The sequence below is a fragment of the Acomys minous genome, assembly GCF_964271855.1.
Source record: "Acomys minous genome assembly, chromosome: 4".
Classification (NCBI taxonomy): Eukaryota; Metazoa; Chordata; class Mammalia; order Rodentia; family Muridae; genus Acomys; species Acomys minous.
This window is the reverse complement of record NC_140486.1, coordinates 97025785-97045872: the sequence shown is the minus strand read 5'-3', so window position 1 is coordinate 97045872 and position 20088 is coordinate 97025785. Positions and strand designations below refer to the sequence as shown.

At 42.6% G+C, this 20088-nt stretch overlaps 1 protein-coding gene across 3 annotated transcripts in view; it reads right to left on the bottom strand.

Annotated features, from left to right (window-relative positions):
- Positions 1-3428: 3428 nt before the first annotated feature.
- Positions 3429-20088, bottom strand: part of PAX3 (paired box 3) — a 99175-nt gene continuing 82515 nt past the window's right edge. For all 3 annotated transcript variants that reach the window (XM_084779667.1, XM_084779669.1, XM_084779668.1), the window contains 2 exons: positions 5584-5830; positions 3429-5092 (listed from right to left, as the gene is read on the bottom strand). In XM_084779667.1, the coding sequence (XP_084635793.1) occupies positions 5058-5092; positions 5584-5830 (282 nt within the window). In that variant the 3' untranslated portion in view covers positions 3429-5057. The remainder of the gene's footprint in view (positions 5093-5583; positions 5831-20088) is intronic.

Sequence of the window (20088 nt, the reverse complement as noted above, 5' to 3'; positions counted from 1 at the left end):
AGAATGCAGCAGGGTCACAAGATGCCCCCACACCTCTTGAGGAAGAAGACAAGCAGGGAGCCATGTCTAATGAATAAGCTTTGCAAGCCTCTTGCTGAAGAGGCTATGGGGTGAAAAAGCACAGTGCCAAACAGCTTGGCTCCCTCAGCCATGCAACTGCACTACATTATCTCGGGCACCATCACTGGACTGTCTGAATCTCCACACCCTGCTCTCTGACTTAAAAGGAGAAATGAGAACAAGGGCCCAAGGGGGGGAAGGTATGAGACTCCTGGGTCTCCATATTCTAATGTGACTTCTTCTACTCAGGTGTGCCAAGGAGGTAAATGTACAAGGCCACATGTGGATGAGGCTTCAAGGCTTTATTATGGTCAAAGATGGACCTAAGGACAGCTCTCTCTCTCTCTCTCTCTCTCTCTCTCTCTCTCTCTCTCTCTCTCTCTCTCTCTCTCTCTCTCTCTGTGTGTGTGTGTGTGTGTGTGTGTGTGTGTGTGTGTGTGTGTATTGTCTCTGTCTTTCTGTGTATGTCTGTCTCTGTTTCTCTGTATTTGTCTGTCTGTCTGTCTCTGTCTCTGTCTCTGTCTCTGTCTCTCTGTCTCTGTCTCTCTGTCTCTGTCTCTCTCTCTGTCTCTCTGTCTGTCTGTCTGTCTGTCTGTCTGTCTCTCTCTCTCTCTCTCTCTCTCTCTCTCTCTGTGTGTGTGTGTGTGTGTGTGTGTGTGTGTGTGTGTGTGTGTGTGTCTTTTAATTCTACAGATTACTATACTGCCAGGTCTGAATAGACCCACTTTTCTAAACAATAAACCAACTAAACCAGTAGACTGTTTTCTAAATCTCCGCATGGCGACCCGACAGATTCCCTCTAGGACCTTCACTGTCCATCAGACACAGTATAGTAGGGGATGTACTGGTTTATTAGGCCCCCTGTCTCTTACTACTTCTCTTGGTCTTTGTACCAATCCAACCTCGAGCCTTTGGTCCTGCACGAACCAAGTGTCCCCTTGTCTAGAGATCAAGTGCAGACAGAATAGGAGAGTCACACTTCATTATGTGTTCATTCATTAACTGGTAGGCTTGGGGTACCTATTATGGGTGAGACTCGGTGCTAAGCTCCCTGGGATGAGGTGCTCAACAAAATGGAGAGGGCTCTACAGAAAGGTAAATGTGCCTTAGGCCACTGTTGTAGTGTGAGAAACCCCATAGAAACACTATCTCTTGCATCTCCATTATGCATCAATCCAACACTAACCTTTAGGTGTGTCAGTGCTTGTCCATACCCAGGGTCTACCAAAAAGCCTGCCTCTTAACACTAGTGATTTTCCTTGTTTGATACTAGTTTTATTTAACTATGAAGTGTTTAAACCAAAAATACTCACTCGGGATAAGTGAGGCCCAATTCTTTATCCCTAGAATCCATTTCCTTCTAATAGAGACCCTGGTTCTGGTCCTGTGTGCTAATTTTAACTCTAACTGACACAATGTGAGAACAGATTCTTCCATGCCTTACCCACACAAGTCACTCATTCACTGGTGCATCCTCTCCTCCATGTCTGAACTCATCACCATAAACCAGTGGCTCTGCCCATTATCATATTTCTGGATGCCAGAATGCGATGCCTATTCCCAGTGAAACTGCATGGGAGCAACTCTCAGCAAGCTGACCACAGGATGGCCACAATTGGACAGTCTTTAATTCTGCTTTGTATTTTTCACTTTTAGCCTTTCATGGCGATAAGATCAAGAAGGGAACTTCATGAAGAAGCTGGGACAAACTTAGTTACACGTCAAGGGTTCAGAGTCCTCAGTGTGGCTTGTCCCAAAAGACGAGAGTAGGGATCCCAGGCCAGGCTTTCCTGGAGATTGCTTAGAAGAAGAAAAATTTCAGGGGAAGAAGATTCATAAAACTTTGAACAAGAAAGCTTCGAGCAGAGCAATAGCTTCGAAGACACCCAGAAATAAGAGAAAGACATGAAGAAATATATCAGGAAGAGAGCTGAGCCGCACGTGCCAGGGCCTGAGGTCAAGAGGCAGGCGGGAGAAGGCCCTGGGCAGACTGGACTTCCATTGTGAAGTCTGAGGTCTGGCGGCACATCTCGTGTGCACTGAGAATGAATTCCGTCTCAAATGGCTGTTTTCATTGGGTTTGGCACAGGAGTAGGTCGGCCTAGTGACATGGATATCTGAAGCAGCTTTTGGAGAACACAGCTCTGCCGCTTCTACTGCCATGTCTGGTAGATGCTGAGCTCTGTATCTGCTGGTCCCTCCTGCATGTAGTATTGGCCCAACTCAGGGCCTGTGTCCACTCATCTATAAAGTAGGGTTAATGACACCCACCTCACAGGAATTCTGTGAGGACTGACAAATGTTAGGCATTCTGGGAAAATTATCTTCCTTTCCTACAACTAACTGCTTTATTTATGTATTTATGTATGTATTTATTTATTTTTGAAAAGATAGGAGAAGAGCAATATGGTGGATGGGAAGGGCAAGCAGAAGCTGAAAAGAGAATAGACATTTTTAAATTTAGGAAACTTTTACCTACCATATGTCAAATCTTAAGATCTGACATGCTTTGGGTCAGTTGATTAACAGAATTCTCTACAACAAAGTTCCAGAATACTCTACAGCAATTCTAGCCAATACAGCAATTTCCAGCTGTAGATGGCTGTGGCGTAGTTGAAATGATGTCACATGAGACATTGAGAGGAATTATGACGTCACATGAGACATTGGGAGGAATAAGTGATTGCAAGAGCTTCAGTAGGTACTGTGATTAATTACCTCCTAATAACAACCGTCATGATGTAATGAAACAACACATTCAGCCCTGCCCTCTCCCCCCTTTTCCCCCTCCCCTGCCTCATCTCTTTGTGCTGTCACAATACCAGTGTCTAGTCCGATGTGTGGTCCATCTAGACTCTCACAAAGTTAAGTGCAGGAAGCAGTAGGAAAGAGGAAGAGGAGGAAAAGACTGAGGGAGGAGAGGAAAACAAATGCAAGAAACAGGCAGTCCTATTTCCTTCCAAGGCCAAAATGAGTTGCTAAAACCAAAAGTCTTTAAAAATACAATTTTCAAGGCAGAGAAATTTTAGAGGCTGGTGCACCAGGACCATACTTATAAATTATACTAAAGAGATTTGACATCCCTGAGAGAACCAAAAAAATGGTAGATAGATGGGGCTGAGATCCTTTTCTAGATTCCACATGCCAGATATTGTAAACTCAGCCCTGTGGAGTATGTTTAAGCCAGAGTCTTGTGTTTCTATGTAACACCTTTGTCCATGTCACAGTCCCATGTACAAGAGACCAGCAGAAGAAATGTCCCATGGTGTTCCTCTTAGCCCCCTTCTTCATTCATTCTATAGTCACCAGTCCCCCTCCCCAAAAAAATCAATGTTGGACACATTTTCATTAACTGTTTATTCATTATAAATAGTAAATATTTACTGCACTTTTTACATGAAAGACATTTTTACAACATATCATTGTTGGTTGAGGCTTCAACACAAAGATACTATGTCTCCTGTTCCATCACCCATGCCCAACGTATAAAATAACTCAGTTCTATGTCTAGTCCCACTAACGCACTACTTCATTGTTCTTAATTCTAAAGGGAATGTATTTGTGCCTACCTCATTCATGGTTCCAAGGATAGAAAGAAATAAATAAGAGCACCTCCCACCTCCTCCTTCCTCCTAACATTTCAAAACACAGATTTATTGACATCCTAAATGTCACCAAATAAATGTATGTAAACCTTTGTCCCCTATCATCCTTTCATATTGGGTGTCATTGTATAGTTTAGACGTACATGAGAGCCACGTGGACATTTCTGCTCTTTGCCCTGCCTTTCATAGGAAAGAGACGAATGTAAACTACGTTCACTGTAGAAAGCATGATGCTCAGACATGGTCTCCGAGTAAAAAAGGAGCAAGCAGGGCGTGGATTGTTTGGCAAAGAGCAAACACCACTGCATTCTACCATGATGAGTTATGGGCTGCAAAAATAAGAACACCTGCAAAAATATAGTTCTGGTTTCATTTCTATCACCTTGGCCATTGCCAAAGCATCTGTGAGGTACACAGTATTGCACGCTGAGAAGCAGATATGTTGTGGGTGTCAACGTCTTCTCCACCATGCCCTTTCCCCCACCCAGACTGGCTTCCAAATCACTGTGACTTGGGAAGTAAATGCCATCCAGCTATCCCCACAGCAGAAAACACTCTTTTTCTCCTTATCCCACATCCTTTTACCAGACACGTCTGGGACATGGGTTGACAACTAGGTTACAAATAAAGGCATGGATAATAATTTATTGGGGAGATTCTTCACATCTAGTCTGGCACCCTATAAAATGGTGGTGTTGATTTTCATATCAGTTTCCAGTGTGTCAAAGTCAAGGATTCCTCCATTTCCAATTCATTACATAAGCAGTGTGAATGTCATAAACTTGGTCAGCCTTGGAAATCAAACCTGTTACTTTTCAAGAATTCAACTATAATATATGGGAACATTCTGCATCCTCAAAGCAATCCATGAATATCAATCTTCTCTCTCTCTCTCTCTCTCTCTCTCTCTCTCTCTCTCTCTCTCTCTCTCTCTCACACACACACACACACACACACACACACTCTCTCTCTCTCTCTCTCTCTCTCTCTCTCACACACACACACACACACACACACACACACACACACACAAATGGAATGTTTTAGCTTCTTGATTGACAACAGAGTTAGGGGGACATTTGATGTGTAGCCAGTTTACGTCACTGCCTTAAAATGGTGCATTTTATCTCTCTGGGTCTTCCTTGCCTCCCCTGCTTCCTGTCCAGTATGTTCAAAGAATCTGAAAACAACTACTGGAGAAAGAAAATCACTTTCTTTTGTCTCCACCTCCCTCAAAGGCTGATTTTTTTATTTGTTTTGTTTTTGTTTTTTGCTTTTTGCTTTTTGTTTGTTTGTTTGTTTTTGTTTTGTTTTTTTTTCTGAGAAGATTCTTCATGTCTAGTCTGTGGAGGCTGGAAACAGGGCCAGTTTAGCTCCAAGTAGACAGTTCACTTACGCAATATCTGGCTTGAGATAATGAAAGGCACCTGTAAGGAAACACACGCAGCTTTTTAGGTCATGCTGGGACAATTCACAGTCAGGGGCAAGATCAGCTACAGGCTGACAATGTCATACCTAATACCACGATATCAAAGGATCGAGACTAATATTTTTATTCCTGAGACAAGTTTGACACAACTCTGTGTCCCGGGCTTATCCCCATATGATCCTGGCGCTGACCTCATTAAGAACATGTGTTTCTAATGCCAGAGGTTATTGCATTTTTGGCCAACCTCTGTGTTTTACCTACTGACGATCCGGTTTTACGTCCCAGCAATTAATAACTGCAAGATGTTATTGACATCAGTTAAGGAAATAATTACACAAGGAAGCCTGTGCTGTAGCAATCAGCTGGCCTTGCCACAGAACTGATACTGGGATGAAAGGCTTAATCATGCTTCCGGTTCCCCTTTCTCAGACAAGAGGTGATCTCTCTCCCTTCCAGGAGGAACCACCCCCTAGAACGTCCAAGGCTTACTTTGTCCATACTGCCCATACTGGTAGCCTGTAACAGGGTCCATACTGTAGCCCGTGGTGCTATAGGTGGGAGGACAATAGGGCTGAGATGTGGGCAGACTGTCCACATTCTTCATATGTTCCAGTCTCTGACTGCAGCTGGCAGACACTGTGGTCGTGGGTTCCAGGCCCCCAGTGAGAGGGGAGAGAGCATAGTCGGTCTGAGGCTGGTGTGGTACCCCACCGTGGTTGGTCAGAAGTCCCATTACCTGCAATAACAGGCAGAGTGGAAGAAGTTAAAAGCGGAGGCAGGAACAGATGGCATCCCAGAACCAGCGCGACATCTTGAAAGGCCAACTTTTATGTCTGTAGAAGTCTGTTGAGGAGTTTGTTCTGAAGGATTTGACCCCGATTCAAAGTGGCAGCCCCATGACCTCACCCAGTGATAACATCTGACTGCAGTTTCAGCCAAAGGAAAGGGGAGGGAGAAGGAAAAGAAGGAAGCAGAGGAGGAAGACAGAGAAGGAGAGATTACACCATGTCCGCTATGATAACATCAGACTGGAATTTCAAAGAAAAGTAAAGAAGTGACAGAGAGAAGGAGACAGAGAGAAGTTCTATCAGTCTATAGACGAAGAAAACGTCTAATATAGTACATCTGGACACCTAAGTGATTATATGTGTGTGTGCAAGTGTGCATGTGTGTATGTGCTTGTGCATATGTAGGTGTGTATGTTTCTGGGGATCAGACTTAGAGATTATACATGCTGAGCAAGTACTCTATCATACAGTTAACATCTCCAACGATGCAGTTAAAAACTCACTTGCATATATGTGAGTGTGTATGTATACACATATGTATGTCCATACATATATGTGTATGTGTACATGTGTATATGTGTGTGTACATATATGTATGTGTGTATGTATTAGAAGCTGGAGCTAGAGCTATAACTGTGGCAAAGTTATATGATATGATATGATATATATGATATGAAGAAATCCCTGAGTTCAACCACCGCCACCCCAGCACTGCGAAAATGAAAAGAGAAATAAATCTAAGTATCCTGAGACCTCCATGTCTTTTTTTTCCGCCATGTTCCAGCTCAAAACAGCTTCTCTTTGGCCCATCAGTCAGCAGCTAAAGATCAGCCCCCTCGCCAGTGTCCCCTGGGCTTCCCTCATTGGGTCCACCCTGTCATCTCACTTTGCCACTTTGATTTGTGAGGCACGAGAGAGGTGAGAGAGGAGGCACCTGCTGCCGTCCTACCCCTCCCTACTGCTGGGAAGCTAGTAGTGACAAGCAAATGGCCAAAGACTCTCCAAGCAGGCAGGCAGGCTGCCTAAGGGCTGCAGTCCAAGGGCGCAGAAAGTTGAGGCAAAAGGATTGCCCTGCGTCGGAGGCTAACGTATGCTATAATGTGAGACCCTGTCTCAAAAAGCCAAAGCGAATCAGAAGACCCTCCAAGCATGTGCTTCTGTCATGTATCTATTCCTTCCGTCTCAGACTCACGTTTTTCATAGAAGAGTTAAAAGGGACATGCGCGGGTTTATTTTTTAAGGTTATAAATGACCCCAGAGAATAAGACACCTTAACAAACACAGTAATCACAGAACAAAAACTCTCAGATCAAAACTTTTTCCAAACTCATATTCACTGGCCCTTCCTACCCTTTCATCATGGAATGCCAGTGGGTAATTAATTCAAAGCTAGAAAATACCCACACAAGAAAGAAAGTGACTTTCCCCCCAAGAAGCAACCGCAAAAGAAATCTAGCAGATGAAGAATCCCTCCCTCCTTCCCCATCCCACCCCCCCAAAAAAAAACACAGTCCTACTAAAAAGGCATTTGAGTGAGACACCCCACAGATGCATAGCAGTTCATCATGGTCCTGCGGAAATAAAAACCAACGGAGACCACAGTCCTCTGCGGTAAGCACAAAGCTAGATTTACACGCAGGCAATTCAGGCAACGGACTCGTACGTCTAAGAGTTCTGTCCCAGTGGGGTTGGAAGCCACTCACACACCCCCATAAAGCTCTCTTTCTCAGACTGGAAGACAAGATCCCATAACTTCCTTTGGGGAAAGTTTGCACCACCTTAGAAGGAAACAAAATCTTAATAAGGTTTTAAACTGATCCATCTTTTAGTGGGCCATAAGATACCATCCCAGAGACATGCTTACTGCCTCTCCCCCATCCAAAGGGCCACTTCCTCTCCCCACTCTCCTGTCCAGCTGTTGATAGGACCTCACACAAGAAGGCTGGAAAGAGATAGCCAAGAAACACAGTAAGTCCAAATCTCAGGGATCTCACTGTGTTGGCGCTATGTGGAAAAAAATGTGTGGGGGGAAAAATTCATTCTAATCTAAAACTAAATCATCAGTAGCCAGGCATAGTTTTACTGAAGGTTACAAGAAAGTGACCTTAAAAAATAAGGTCAAATCAATAGGCTTGCAGCTACAGAAAGACACTAGAGCAGAGATCGTCAACCATAACATAGTCATAACTGCAATTTTGCTATTGTTATCATAATGTAAATATCTTGTATTCAGACTATCTGATATGTGACTCGTGTGAAAGAATCATTCAACCACAAAGGGGTCATGGCCCACTTGTTGAGAACCACTGCTCTCAAATATGGCCTCTAGTAGGATCATGCCCAACACTGTTTATAAGTTGATTTTCTCAGTTGAAAATATTGAATGAAACTAAGACTGTATTTATTTCCTGGATGCCTTCTTTCTCCGTCCAGGGTTCCTCCTCTTCCTCCTCCTCCTCCTCCTCCTCCTCCTCCTCCTCCTCCTCATCCTCTTCCTCCTCCTTCTCCTCTCACCCCCAACCCCTTTCCTCCTTCGAGCTTGTATAGACAATTTTACAGTATGTACTCGGGAAATTCATCAACTTTATTGCTACACTAATTTGCAAAACAAAACAAAACAAAACAAAACACTTTATTTCAATCCAAATTAGGAGCGTCTATTTTTAAAGTCTCTAAAATAGAATTTGCAGCTAGGTGTAGTGGGCACAAGCCTGTCATCCCAGCACATAGGGGGCAGAGGCGGGAGAATCTGGAGTTTAAGGCTGATCTCAGTTACACAGTGAGTTTGAGACCAACCTGGGATGTGTGAGATATGTCTCACAGAAAGAGAGAGTAGCCTTACTCGATTACCAAACAAGAGCACTCCTTTCAACTCAGGATGCACATCTTGAGCTGGCAGTGATGAAAAGAACAGACAGGACAAACAAAAATGGGGGAAATTTGATTTTTCTTATGAAGGAGGGGAATGATAGAAAATGGGGGAAGGTTGTATGTGCTGTAAATAAACTGTGTTCAGTTAAACAAGCATTTAAGAAAGACGATTTTGATTCTATCAGTCCCGAAAAATAAAATATCCAGTGGTATCAGGTGAAAAGGAATTAAATGTTAAATGAATGGTGTCCTTCAGAAAGATACTTATTTAAAACTCAGCTCACCGTATGTGATTTAAAGAGAGTGACAGGATCTATAGGTATGGTCACAATTCAAGAGCTAAGGAACTTGGGGCAGAATTCATTCAAAAACATACATGATCTTCCATGAGCTAAGGATGTATATTTTGTGACAAACTTTTAAAAAATCTCCTGCCACAACATCCACACATTTCTTATTGCATAACTTTCAAGGAAACAGTAATAATTTTTTTCAAGGGGGAGTAAACAAAATGGCAGAGTTTTGGGTTGTTTTTTGTTTGTTTGTTTGTTTGTTTGTTTTGTTTTTGTTTGTTTGTTTGTTTGTTTGAGATAAAATCTCTCCATATAGCCCTGACTGTCCTGGAACTCACTATGTAGAACAGGCTGGTCTCAAACTCACAGAGATCCACCCGCCTCTACTTCCTAAGTGCTAGGACTAAAGGTGTGTGCCACCACACCTGTCCAGAATCTTAAGCAACTGGAAACAGCCCTTTCGATGAACAAAAACAGCAGTGTATGGCCCTGTTCATGCTTCAACTTTTTGCAGCATTTGTGTTAGGGAAAAAATTAGAACAAAATTTCACTTTATGAACTTGGGCAGTGGTTAAGAACACTGACTGTTCTTCCAAGAGACCCAGGTTCAATTCCCAGCACCCACATGCCAGTTCACAGCTGTCTGTAACTACAGCTCTAGGGGTTCCAACACTTTCACACAGACACATGCAGGCAAACATCAATGCATCTAAAATAAAAATAAATGATTAATTTTTTAAAAAACTTGAATTAGCTATTGGAAATAGAAAAGTCACAGTTGTATTATAGGGCAATGGATAGACTGCCTTTAAGTCTGTAAAGTATTTGCAGGGTGAGGTGGTGAACACTCTTAGTCCCAGTATTCTGGAGGCAGAGACAAGCAGATCACTGAGTTCAGACTAGGAAGTCTAGTCAACATGAATTTCGAGCCAGCCAAAGCAACATAGTGAAATCTTGTCTTATACAAGCAAGGACTTAAATAACTGCTTTTGCCCTAGGAATGCCCTTAGCTCCACAGCCTGGTGACTGGTGTGAAGGAAGAAAAGGAACTTGAAACCAGTTGTCCTTAGTCCCTTTCACTCCCTGATGCAGCCCAAGCAGGTAGCCTTGTGACACAGACGACCCTCACATCCTAAGGACTGGAAAACTAGGACTGGTAACACATGCCTAAAACCCTAGATCTCAGGAGGCTGAGGCAGGAAGACTGCAAGATTATGGCTGGCCTGATCTAGAGAAACCCAATCTCAAAAGAAGAGAAAGAGGGGGAAGGGTGGGAGAAAAGAAAGGGGAAAAAGACTAATGAATAATTATCATTATTTGTCTTGATAATTCATACTGCAAAAACTTGAGACAGTCTCCACTTTCATAACCTGTCATTTAAAAATTTAAAAAGCACTCTGTTGTGAGGGGGGGGGAGGGCAGTGAACGTATCAATAGAAATGGTATTACTTTCCCTTGACATGATTCAAAGGCTCAAATCTCTGAGGAAGGGGTCCATTACTCTTTTATGTATGTTTCTTTCAAAGCTGTTTTATGCTTCAAGTGGTTCAAGCGGAACTATAGAAACTTCTTTTTATGCACAAGAGCTCAGTAAATAAATCTCTTAGCCCTCCCTCGATATGGTCATGGAATGCCATGCATGCCTCGTCTCTGTCTAAGAACATTGCCAGCAGGTCTCCCATGCTTTTCCTATAGCCATTGGTTGTTCGAAGCCTGAAATAAAATCTTCATTTGTTGTAAAAATGAATCCTTGCACCCCTCTGCTATTCCATTAATAATCTATGTCTACTACAAGTCTGACTCTCTCTTTTTTTTTTTTTTTTAATTTGAGTGTATGGGAAAGCACAATTGCTTTGCTTTCAAAAACAATTTCAAAGAAACCAATTTCAAAGCTACCTACTCGATTCTGCCTCCCAGATGCTGACCACATTTTTAGGAAATGACAGGTAAGTGAAGGAGATTAACAAGGGGGGGGAAAGTGGCTTCCTTAAATAAAGGTTCTATCCTAGTAGGGAAAGATGAGAGTCTCTTTGACTGTTTGCTGGTATGTGGGTTGACATTTGTGTCCGTGCACACGTGCATGCAAGACCATGCATGTGGACGGGATGGGGTGATGGGGGTGTGCCACACCGTGACTATGAAGGCCAGAGGACAACTTGCATGAGCCGGTCCTATCCTTCCAACATGCCCATGCTGGGGATGGGATTCCTGTCGTCGTCAGTTTTCGTGGCACACCCCTTTACTCCCTGAGTCATCCCACTGTCCCGTGATTCTTTATTTTGACATCCAGTTATGTAAAACGCTTAATCAGGCTATCTGAACAAAACACTCTAGTAAGCACGTTTCTGAACGGCCCCTACAGTGTTGCCCAGGCGCTACCTCCAACTCGCTTTACAGGTGACCTTTAAAACCGGATACAAAACCTGGAAGTTCTGCGCTTACACTGCTTCTGCCCACTCTCCCAGTGCCGGCTTTATTAGAGACATTTTCTGAAGATCTCTTTCAGCCTGTTCTCAAGTTTCAGGACCCTGAATAGGTTGTTTACATCCTGATTGGGAGATTACATGGTTCAGAAGAGACCAACTCTTTACAACTGTTTCAGGCCGCATTTCTCTTGAATTAATTTCCCTATTGTAAGATTAAATATAAAAGATTAAAAAAAAAAACCATGGGCCAAATTAAGATTTACATTTAAACCGATGTGTCTGGAAAATATTTGTCTTGGCACAAACATTATGGCTTCGCCGGCATCCCTGCCTCAAAAAGTGCTGGGAGCTTATCAGAAATCTAAAATGACTAAGCAAATTAGGGGGGTGTGCATAGGCGCTTCTTTTTGCCTTAGGAGGAATCCGTGTTCCTGTCTTTATTCTCCTTCTTGCTCGCAAGTAATCAGATGTTCTTCTGATTTAGCATTTAACAACACACATTTAGTTAATTTAAAAAAAAAAGAAAAAGGTTCAGCAAATTAGTTGTATATGATCCACCTGGGTTGATCCGTTGCTATTGTTAAGCCTTTCAACCTCTGCTCCAAAACTCTACTGGCAACACATTTCTTTCAGGTGTAATTTATCTCCAAAATCAAATAAAAAAATGAAATATCTATTGAATATGCCTTTTGCCATCCCAAGCAGTCCAGGAGTCCGTGATTGGCTAAGTCTTAGCAAGTATACCTTTGAGGCTGCAAAGCTTCAATTTTAAATGACGCATGTGTCTCAGATTCAAATGCCGTCAGAATTATTCTGCAATTGATTAGCATCTAAATAATTAGATTTGGGGTCCTGTCTGTTTGAAAGCTGTAAGAAAGAGGGAAGTTGCCTAAAGGCGGGAGTTTCTCTCAGGGTCTGTGTGGTGACCTTCTCACCCACTCTGAGAATTAACGCAAAGGGCCAGGAGGACTTCTAAGTAACTAGAGAGAGGAGCGTGTCATCTGCCTAGCCAGGAAAGCGTTGTTCCAAAATGTTTAATCCTTATCTCACAGGTCACAGGTAGCAGTGTTTAACGCTGGGTAGAAAAGAGAGTGAGAGCCAGACATGAGTGACTCCTGTGCTGTGCCGTAGGATCTGCCGTGATTAAACTCTACTTCTGTCCGGAGACTTTTCACAGAAATCACCTCCAGTTTCTCAGTTCTTTCCAGTACCTGATTCTTGGTAGAACTACATGATGAAGTTCACAGCCAGGCACTTCTTAGCGGTTTTCTTATTATTCTCATTGTTTTGTTATTGTTTCGTTTTTTGAGTTTTGGGGGGTGGGGCTAGGAATCAAACCTAGAGCCTCTTACATGGTAGGCAAGCGCTCAACTACTGAGCTACATCCTCAGCCAAGCACAGGTCTCTAAGGACTAATGAATGAAATAGAAATCAACCAATTGGCAATTGGTGTAGAAACCGCTTGCAATAGGTACACATACACACATATATGTGCATATGTGTGTATCTAGTTTACTTCTAGCCAATGATGAACTCTCATGCCAATGTCTACCTATCATGAAAAAAATAAATAAATAATGCTCAGCCTGCATAGATGAGAAAGTCTGCTTGTTAAACACAACAGACACTGAACTATGTTGGACCTACCATGGACATAATAAAATTCTCATATGTTTTAATTCATTTACGCATGCCTGCATTTAATATGCTTTGGGACCATGTCTATAATTAATATGATTTATGAGAAAGGAACACTTCAATATTTGGGGATAAGGCACACGTTTTTTTTTCCTTCTATGAATGAAAATTATAACAAAATAGCTCAAGGAAAAATTGTTGGCCCATAGCATTTAACAGTGGACTTACAGAGCCCTGAGTAAACTTGGGAAGTTAACGATATCCTCTTATCTGACCCTGACACATTCGCAGCATGTAATTTACAGAAGCTCTGTCCAGGGAATCTTGACAAATGTTCCTGAGGATGTCAGGGCAATGTTCCATTCTAATGCAAAACAGATGTGGGTCAGACTCCCTCATTCATCACTTACCACAGAGTCTTTCCACAAGGAATAGCATTACCTGCTGTTAGCGCTTCTCCTTTCAGGGACTTTCTCACAATCACAGTAGCCCTCTAAAGAGTATGCACTCAACCCCACAGCCACTTCAGCAACCTGTCTGAGAATATGACTGGAGGAAATCAAACATACACCAGCTTTGGTCCGTGACTGCTTGAGGATACGTTTGCTAAATGCTAATTGACCCTTTGGGACTTAGAATTCTAACTATAGAAAGGAAAACTTCTATGCTTCGGCACCCTCTGGCACTTTAATGAGATGGCAGTCGGGAATGTCTCTCTCTAATTTCCCATAAACTAAATGTGCACTTAAAGAAACACAGAGCACATCCACCCTGATAAGCATCTACCCACGTAGGGCTTCACCTCACGAAACCCTAACTGCATACACAGCTCAACCTGAGACTCACAAATAGCTTCCAATAAACTAGAAACACCGCCCTGCCTCCCTGCAATGAGTTTAACTCCACTTTAACAAGAATAGGAAATGGGACGTGGCACACCCCCTTCTCCCTAAAACGTGCCCCTCCACCGGGATCTCAGACAAGATGAAGGACAGCTTGAGATCTAGTGGTTTTGACCTGGGGGGGCTCCTGTTTAGAGGAGAGAATTGTACCCAAACTGCAGCCAAGTGACTCAAAAGGACCCCTTTCTTCCCTTTGCCCTTTCTCTGCCCTAACTAAATATTAGTAAAGAGTTTGTAGCCTTTTCTTTAAAATTAGTCATGCCCCCCTGCCCACCCCCAAGTTCTTATAGCGAGGACTGAGATTGTGTGGAGGTGGAGGACATCCCTGGCATTAACCAAACACATATTCACCTGAGCAAGCGTGAGCTCTCTTAACTATACGTGGACCATGAATTGGGTTTCCACCTGGGCTATCCTCACTCCTCAGAAATGTTCCTTTAAATGTTGATATTCAACAAGGTATTACAAATATAGTCATGTGACATCCACAGAGGCTCAAACAAGAAATCCTGCCTAAACATCAGAGAAGTGTTGACCCTGAGCAGGGCGTTTTCCTACAGAGGCACACAGGCAGGGGCATCAGCTCAACAGGGGCCTTGTATGTATCTCAGAACAAGTTATAATAGATTAACTACAACTTTATTTATTTATTTACTCATTTATTTATTGGTTTTTCGAGACAGGGTTTCTCTATATTAACTACAACTTTTAAAAATACAAGGAAGCTGCTTCGGAGGCACGAATATTTTGTGAGAGAAAGAAAATGAAGCGTTAGCTCCTTAAATGACACTCACCTCTGGTGGTTTAGCACTACGGATTGACTGCAGGGAGTCTCACAGCAAAATATTCCCTTCAATCTAGAAATTGAATCTACCTAGAAATGTGTGATTCTGCAAAGCACACTGTGTGTGTGTGTGTGTGTGTGTGTGTGTGTGTGTGTGTGTGTGTGTGTACACATATGAATGCAGAAATACATGGGTATGTGGGTACCTGTGTATTCTCATACATCTAGAGGTCAAAGGATGATTTTCTCAGTCACTCTCCACCTTATTTTCGGGACATGGTCTCTCATGGAACATGAAGCTCACAGATTCAACTAGACTGGACGGATGGCCTCCAAGTCTCAGTGATTTCCCCGGAGCCTCCATAACTCCAGTGTTGGAACTACAGGCATATGCTGTAGTGTCCAGCTTTTAACATAGCTGCTGGGTATCAGAACTCAGGTCTGCATGCTTGTACAGCAAGCACTTTGTCAAGTGAGCCATCTGCCCGTCTCCAAACTGCACAAGCTCATATAGTAAGTGAAAGAAGCCCAGATTCCCCCATGTTCTAACCTGCAAGTGGAAGCTTAAAATGCATCTAAAAAGTAAAAGGAGGAGGAGGAGGAGGAGGAAGTCAAGGAAGGTATGGGAGAAAGGCAGGGGGACAGGGCGCTGCAGAGAGGGTAGATTATGGGTCCACGGGTCCAGTTTGATATAAAAAGTAACAGAAGGTTCTAATTACAGTTGTCAAAAAAAAAAAAAAAAACCTGAGTATTTCAAAGCCAGATGTTCCCAATTCAAAAAAAAAGATATGTCAAGGTGGTGGAAAACCAATTACCCTGATCTGAACACCACGTATTGTCTATATGCACTGAAGGACCACACAGTGCTTCATAAAGAAAAACATGTTTTTCCAGTGGCGCCAACTCAAAAGGTCTCCCAACTCGCTAGCTACCTCTTCCACTGGACACAGGGCTATTGGCGTAGCTAATCTCAGAGACTCCACTTTAACAACCTCAAGCTTAATGCCAATAGCAATTTTTAAATATTGCACTATACACTGAAAAATATACACCTCTGATGAAACCCAGACAGATTCTTCAGAGGAGGGGGGAAAAAACACAAAAACAAAAAACAGTACACAACTAATGACTGAATCAAGTCTTCTATGTTTGCAACACAAAGCATACATTGAGCCCCTAATTGAATAAATATGCAAGTATTCAGATTTCCCTAGATATTGCCATTTTGCAAATGCAGTAATAAATTAAAAGCTTTGCATTGCATTCCAGCTGCATATAAAGGGTGGATTCAGTCCATAGGCTATGCATGAGCACATAGCAGGGCTTTTCTGTACACTGCTGACTACAGCAACAAGCTTTTTATTCTAGTAGCCTAGTTATAAACTAAGCAATCGCAGTCAATTTTTCTTTTCCTCTTCAGTGGCTAGAGGAATCCAAATGAGCCTAAAAGACCACAGGCCACTGTCTAGTTTGTCTAGTGCACAGAAGGACAGAGCAGACAGAATTGTGATTCAAACCCACTCAGCGCACACACACAACGATAAATTCGCCAGAAAAGGTGTGTCTGTGGCTCCCTCTTCAGGGTCAGGATTCCTGAGGCTGTCAGTAGCTGCTGTGTCTTCTCTGTCTATGAAAAGGAGGATTGGGCCAAGTCCTTGTTACTTTCACAACAGTCCCATTATAAATAAGCCAAAAAGGCCACAACTAGAGTTGACCTAAGCCAAGGTGCTCCTCGTGCTTTGAAGGGTAGGGACCGCAGTCTGTAAAGCAAAACTCAAGGCGTCAAGTCAGTGACAGCCTCTATGGATTTAACAAAGGAATGAGCAGCAGTCTATTCACTGTGGAGCAGAAGCCCCCCTATCGTCCCCCCAGCAGAATATGGGTGGCTGAAAACACACAAATGGCCCAGAGCTCTTCTGGTGTAGCTGAAAGGGGCTCATTTATGATCATAAACAGCCTTGAGTCTTCATAAACATATGGGGCTTTTCAAACCCTGGGAATGAGCCTGTGGCCCACCTTAGAGAAGAACCAGAAAGGTGCAGAGGCTTTGGAGAGCAGCCGCCTTTGAACGGAACGTGTCTCCATCCCAGCTTTGTTTGACACCCAACAAATCTCTTTAATCAAAATCACTCCTTTTTCTTCCACAGATGAATTTCTGGAGAGTGTGGGAGGGAGGAAGTGGCGCCTCTGGGAACTGGGTTGGTGTGGCTGACCACCTGCTTGTCTGCCTCTGAGAGGCCATTGAAGGTAAGCTAAGGGCCCAGGACTGGCTCAGCAATGTGCACATCAAATGTGCCAATGAAATGGCTTATCAGTAATATTAGCCTCGCATAGCTTCTGAATGTGCACCCAAAATGTCCAAGAAAAAAAAAAAACAAATAAGCAAACAAAACAACCGCAACAAAAACAGCTCTCTTGAAGTGAGAGCTGGCTATACCAACAGATCAATCCTTACTGTGTTTGCTTGAAGAAACAGCACAAAGGGGGGTGTGAATAGGGCAAAGTTTTTCCATACATGATAGTAAAGATTTTCATTAAAACAGATGAAACAGAAAAGCACCCATTGCTTATTTTTAGTAGCCAAAATCCATCCATATAATAAACTCATCTATAGCAAAATTTTCCTTATATCTCAATGGACAAGCCACCATTGTCCTGCCTTTGCCAGTAAAGAAGGTGAGACCATGCTTAACGCTATGGTCAAAAGGAAAATCCAAAGCAGTCTTGACTTTAATGTATATATATTAACACTTAGCAGCTTCTCCCTAATTACTTTCAGCATAGACAAATGTTTGTCAAAGGAAACTATACTGAGCGATTGAAATCTAATTTGAAATGGGACCACGACAGTCTAATACATATATGCATGAAACGGGGAAACTGCCTAATAAGCGTAGCTGACACCAAATATGCAATTTACATACATTACACACTAATAATCTCAATTTTAATATTATTCTTTAAAAAGCAACTGGATGGGAATTTGAGGTAAAGGCTTTCTTTTGTGAAATGTGACCAAGAACAGAAGTCAATCCCGCACCGTCAATCACCGTCTCGTTAGTTCTCCCTGGTTACGTTTCAGGCCTGGGGATCTCAACACTACAAGTGTGTGACGGTTCAACCAGACTTAGACGGATGATCAACAAATCTGATGAGATCCCCAGACTGACTCTTTCTTCCGGAGGCGCTGAGTCCCGAGCGTTTTCAAGCTGGCACACAAATCTTTATGAGAATTTTTCCCCTTGGTAGATTAGCCATGAAACAGGACAGGTGTACGGGTTATTCGATTACATCTTACCCAAGACCTGGACAAAATCTGAAAGACAGATTCTGTGCGTAGCTCTGACCTCAGATATCTGTTAATAACAGTTAAATGCTCTCTAAAACAAGACCCTTTTCTTTTGTAATTTAAGCTTATTTTCTTATTTTGTCATTGGTTTCACTCATAAGGCAGAAAGAAACTCTGCCCATGTGCTCCAAACATAAAATGTGCTCATAATGACCCAGATTTATACCAAATGTCGTTTTAAGTGTTGCTGGATTGAAGGGGTCTCAAAATTTATAGCCTCTGAGGTTGCAAAGAGGACTTCCTCCTTTTAAGAAGGAGAGGGCTTTAAACTAAGTGTAAGAAAGCCTCTTGCATATCAAATGGCTCCGTAGGAAAAAAAATGATATAAGAGTAAATGAATCAAAACCATATGGATCAAATGTTCCCTAAAATACACAGTTTGAAAAATTAAGGAGAAAAAGTACTTGGCAAAAATGTGTTTTCGGTTTTACCAAACCCAATACATTTGAAGAATCATTTGCAATTGTTGATGAACCCTAAATGCTGCCAAGTTGGCCTATTTTCATATATGACAGAAGAATAGAGAATTTCCCCAGATCCCTTGTAACCCACTGATAGTATGTTTCACTCAAGAGCTTGTTGGAAGCTGTCGACAAATACTGCAAAGTTTATAGAAGTGGGTGGGGGTGGGGCATGAAATTATAAAAGTTTGTTAATCTAATTGCCCGTGTTGGGGGTATTGTCTATGTGTGTTTTGGGGGTGGGGAAGCACTGGGGGTAGCATTTCATGCAAAGGAGAGTTAATTAAAAGAGCATGGGCCACATGTTAATGAGCCTTATGTCTTAAGCGTGTGGTAATATTTCCTTGCAGTCCAATTTCCAAGTTGGTGTCCTCTGTCTGTCCCACATATGTAGTGAGAAACTGAAAACAGTGTCTGGGAGTGATAAGGGATAAAAATTATCTGTGTGTGTGTGTGTGAGAGAGAGAGAAGGGGGGAGAAGGGAGGGAGGGAGGGAAAGAGGGAGGGAGGGAGAGAGAGAGAGAGAGAGAGAGAGAGAGAGAGAGAGAGAGAGAGAGAGAGAGAGATTGGGGGAATGCCTGTATTGTCCTCGCAACAAGAGAATATGACCTTTCAAAAAAAGATTACTGCTACCAGAGAAAGATTTCACTAAAATGAGTTGGGTGGTCTTCTCAGGGAGTACTGGAGCCTCATTCTGAGCCCTGCTTCCTAGAAAGGTTAAATATGTCAGACAGCTATTTGGAAAATAGAAAAGATCAAGGTTTTAACCTGCCCTGCCCCTGTCCATCTTTCAGACTCTCACCTCAAGTCTCCTGACAGATCCAGCCTTTGCCAGCAAATGGGAGGCCAGCCCTCCATTTGCAAAGTCATTTGACCAGGCTCTCAGGACAAGCAGTTCAAGGCCCATTATGAAAACATCTTACCACATGGTGCTTCCCTTGGCAGAGACCAGCAACAGAAATGTGTGACTCATGGTCACAGAAAAGTAACAAGGGAAAGGTGGATGGAGAAGAGGGTGGGGACCATTTGGAAAATGATGTGCCTACTATTTCTTTATCAAAAAGCTAGAAATTGGCCAATCACAGTGGCTCAGGCCTGTAAACCCAGCATTGGGACACTGGGGTAGAAAAATTGTTACAAGTCCCAGGTCCACCTGGTATAGAGTGAGACCTTGTGTCAAGGAAGAAAAGAAACAAACAAACAAAACACTAGAAAATCCCATTACACATTGGTTCCCATGTTAGTTTGACCAGTCAACAAAATATCAACATCGGTGATACTTGAGAAAATGTCAAATAAAATACACAAATATCTTAAATATGCACAATAGACCCCACCAAAGACAGCTACAATGAACTGGCCACAGAATTTTTTTAATCCTATCAGATGGAAAAATCTATTGGCTACCATCTATCTCAATTTTCAGAAAAGCTTAACAAGAAGAAAAAAAATAAATAAAAATAAGCCAGAATGAATGTATAA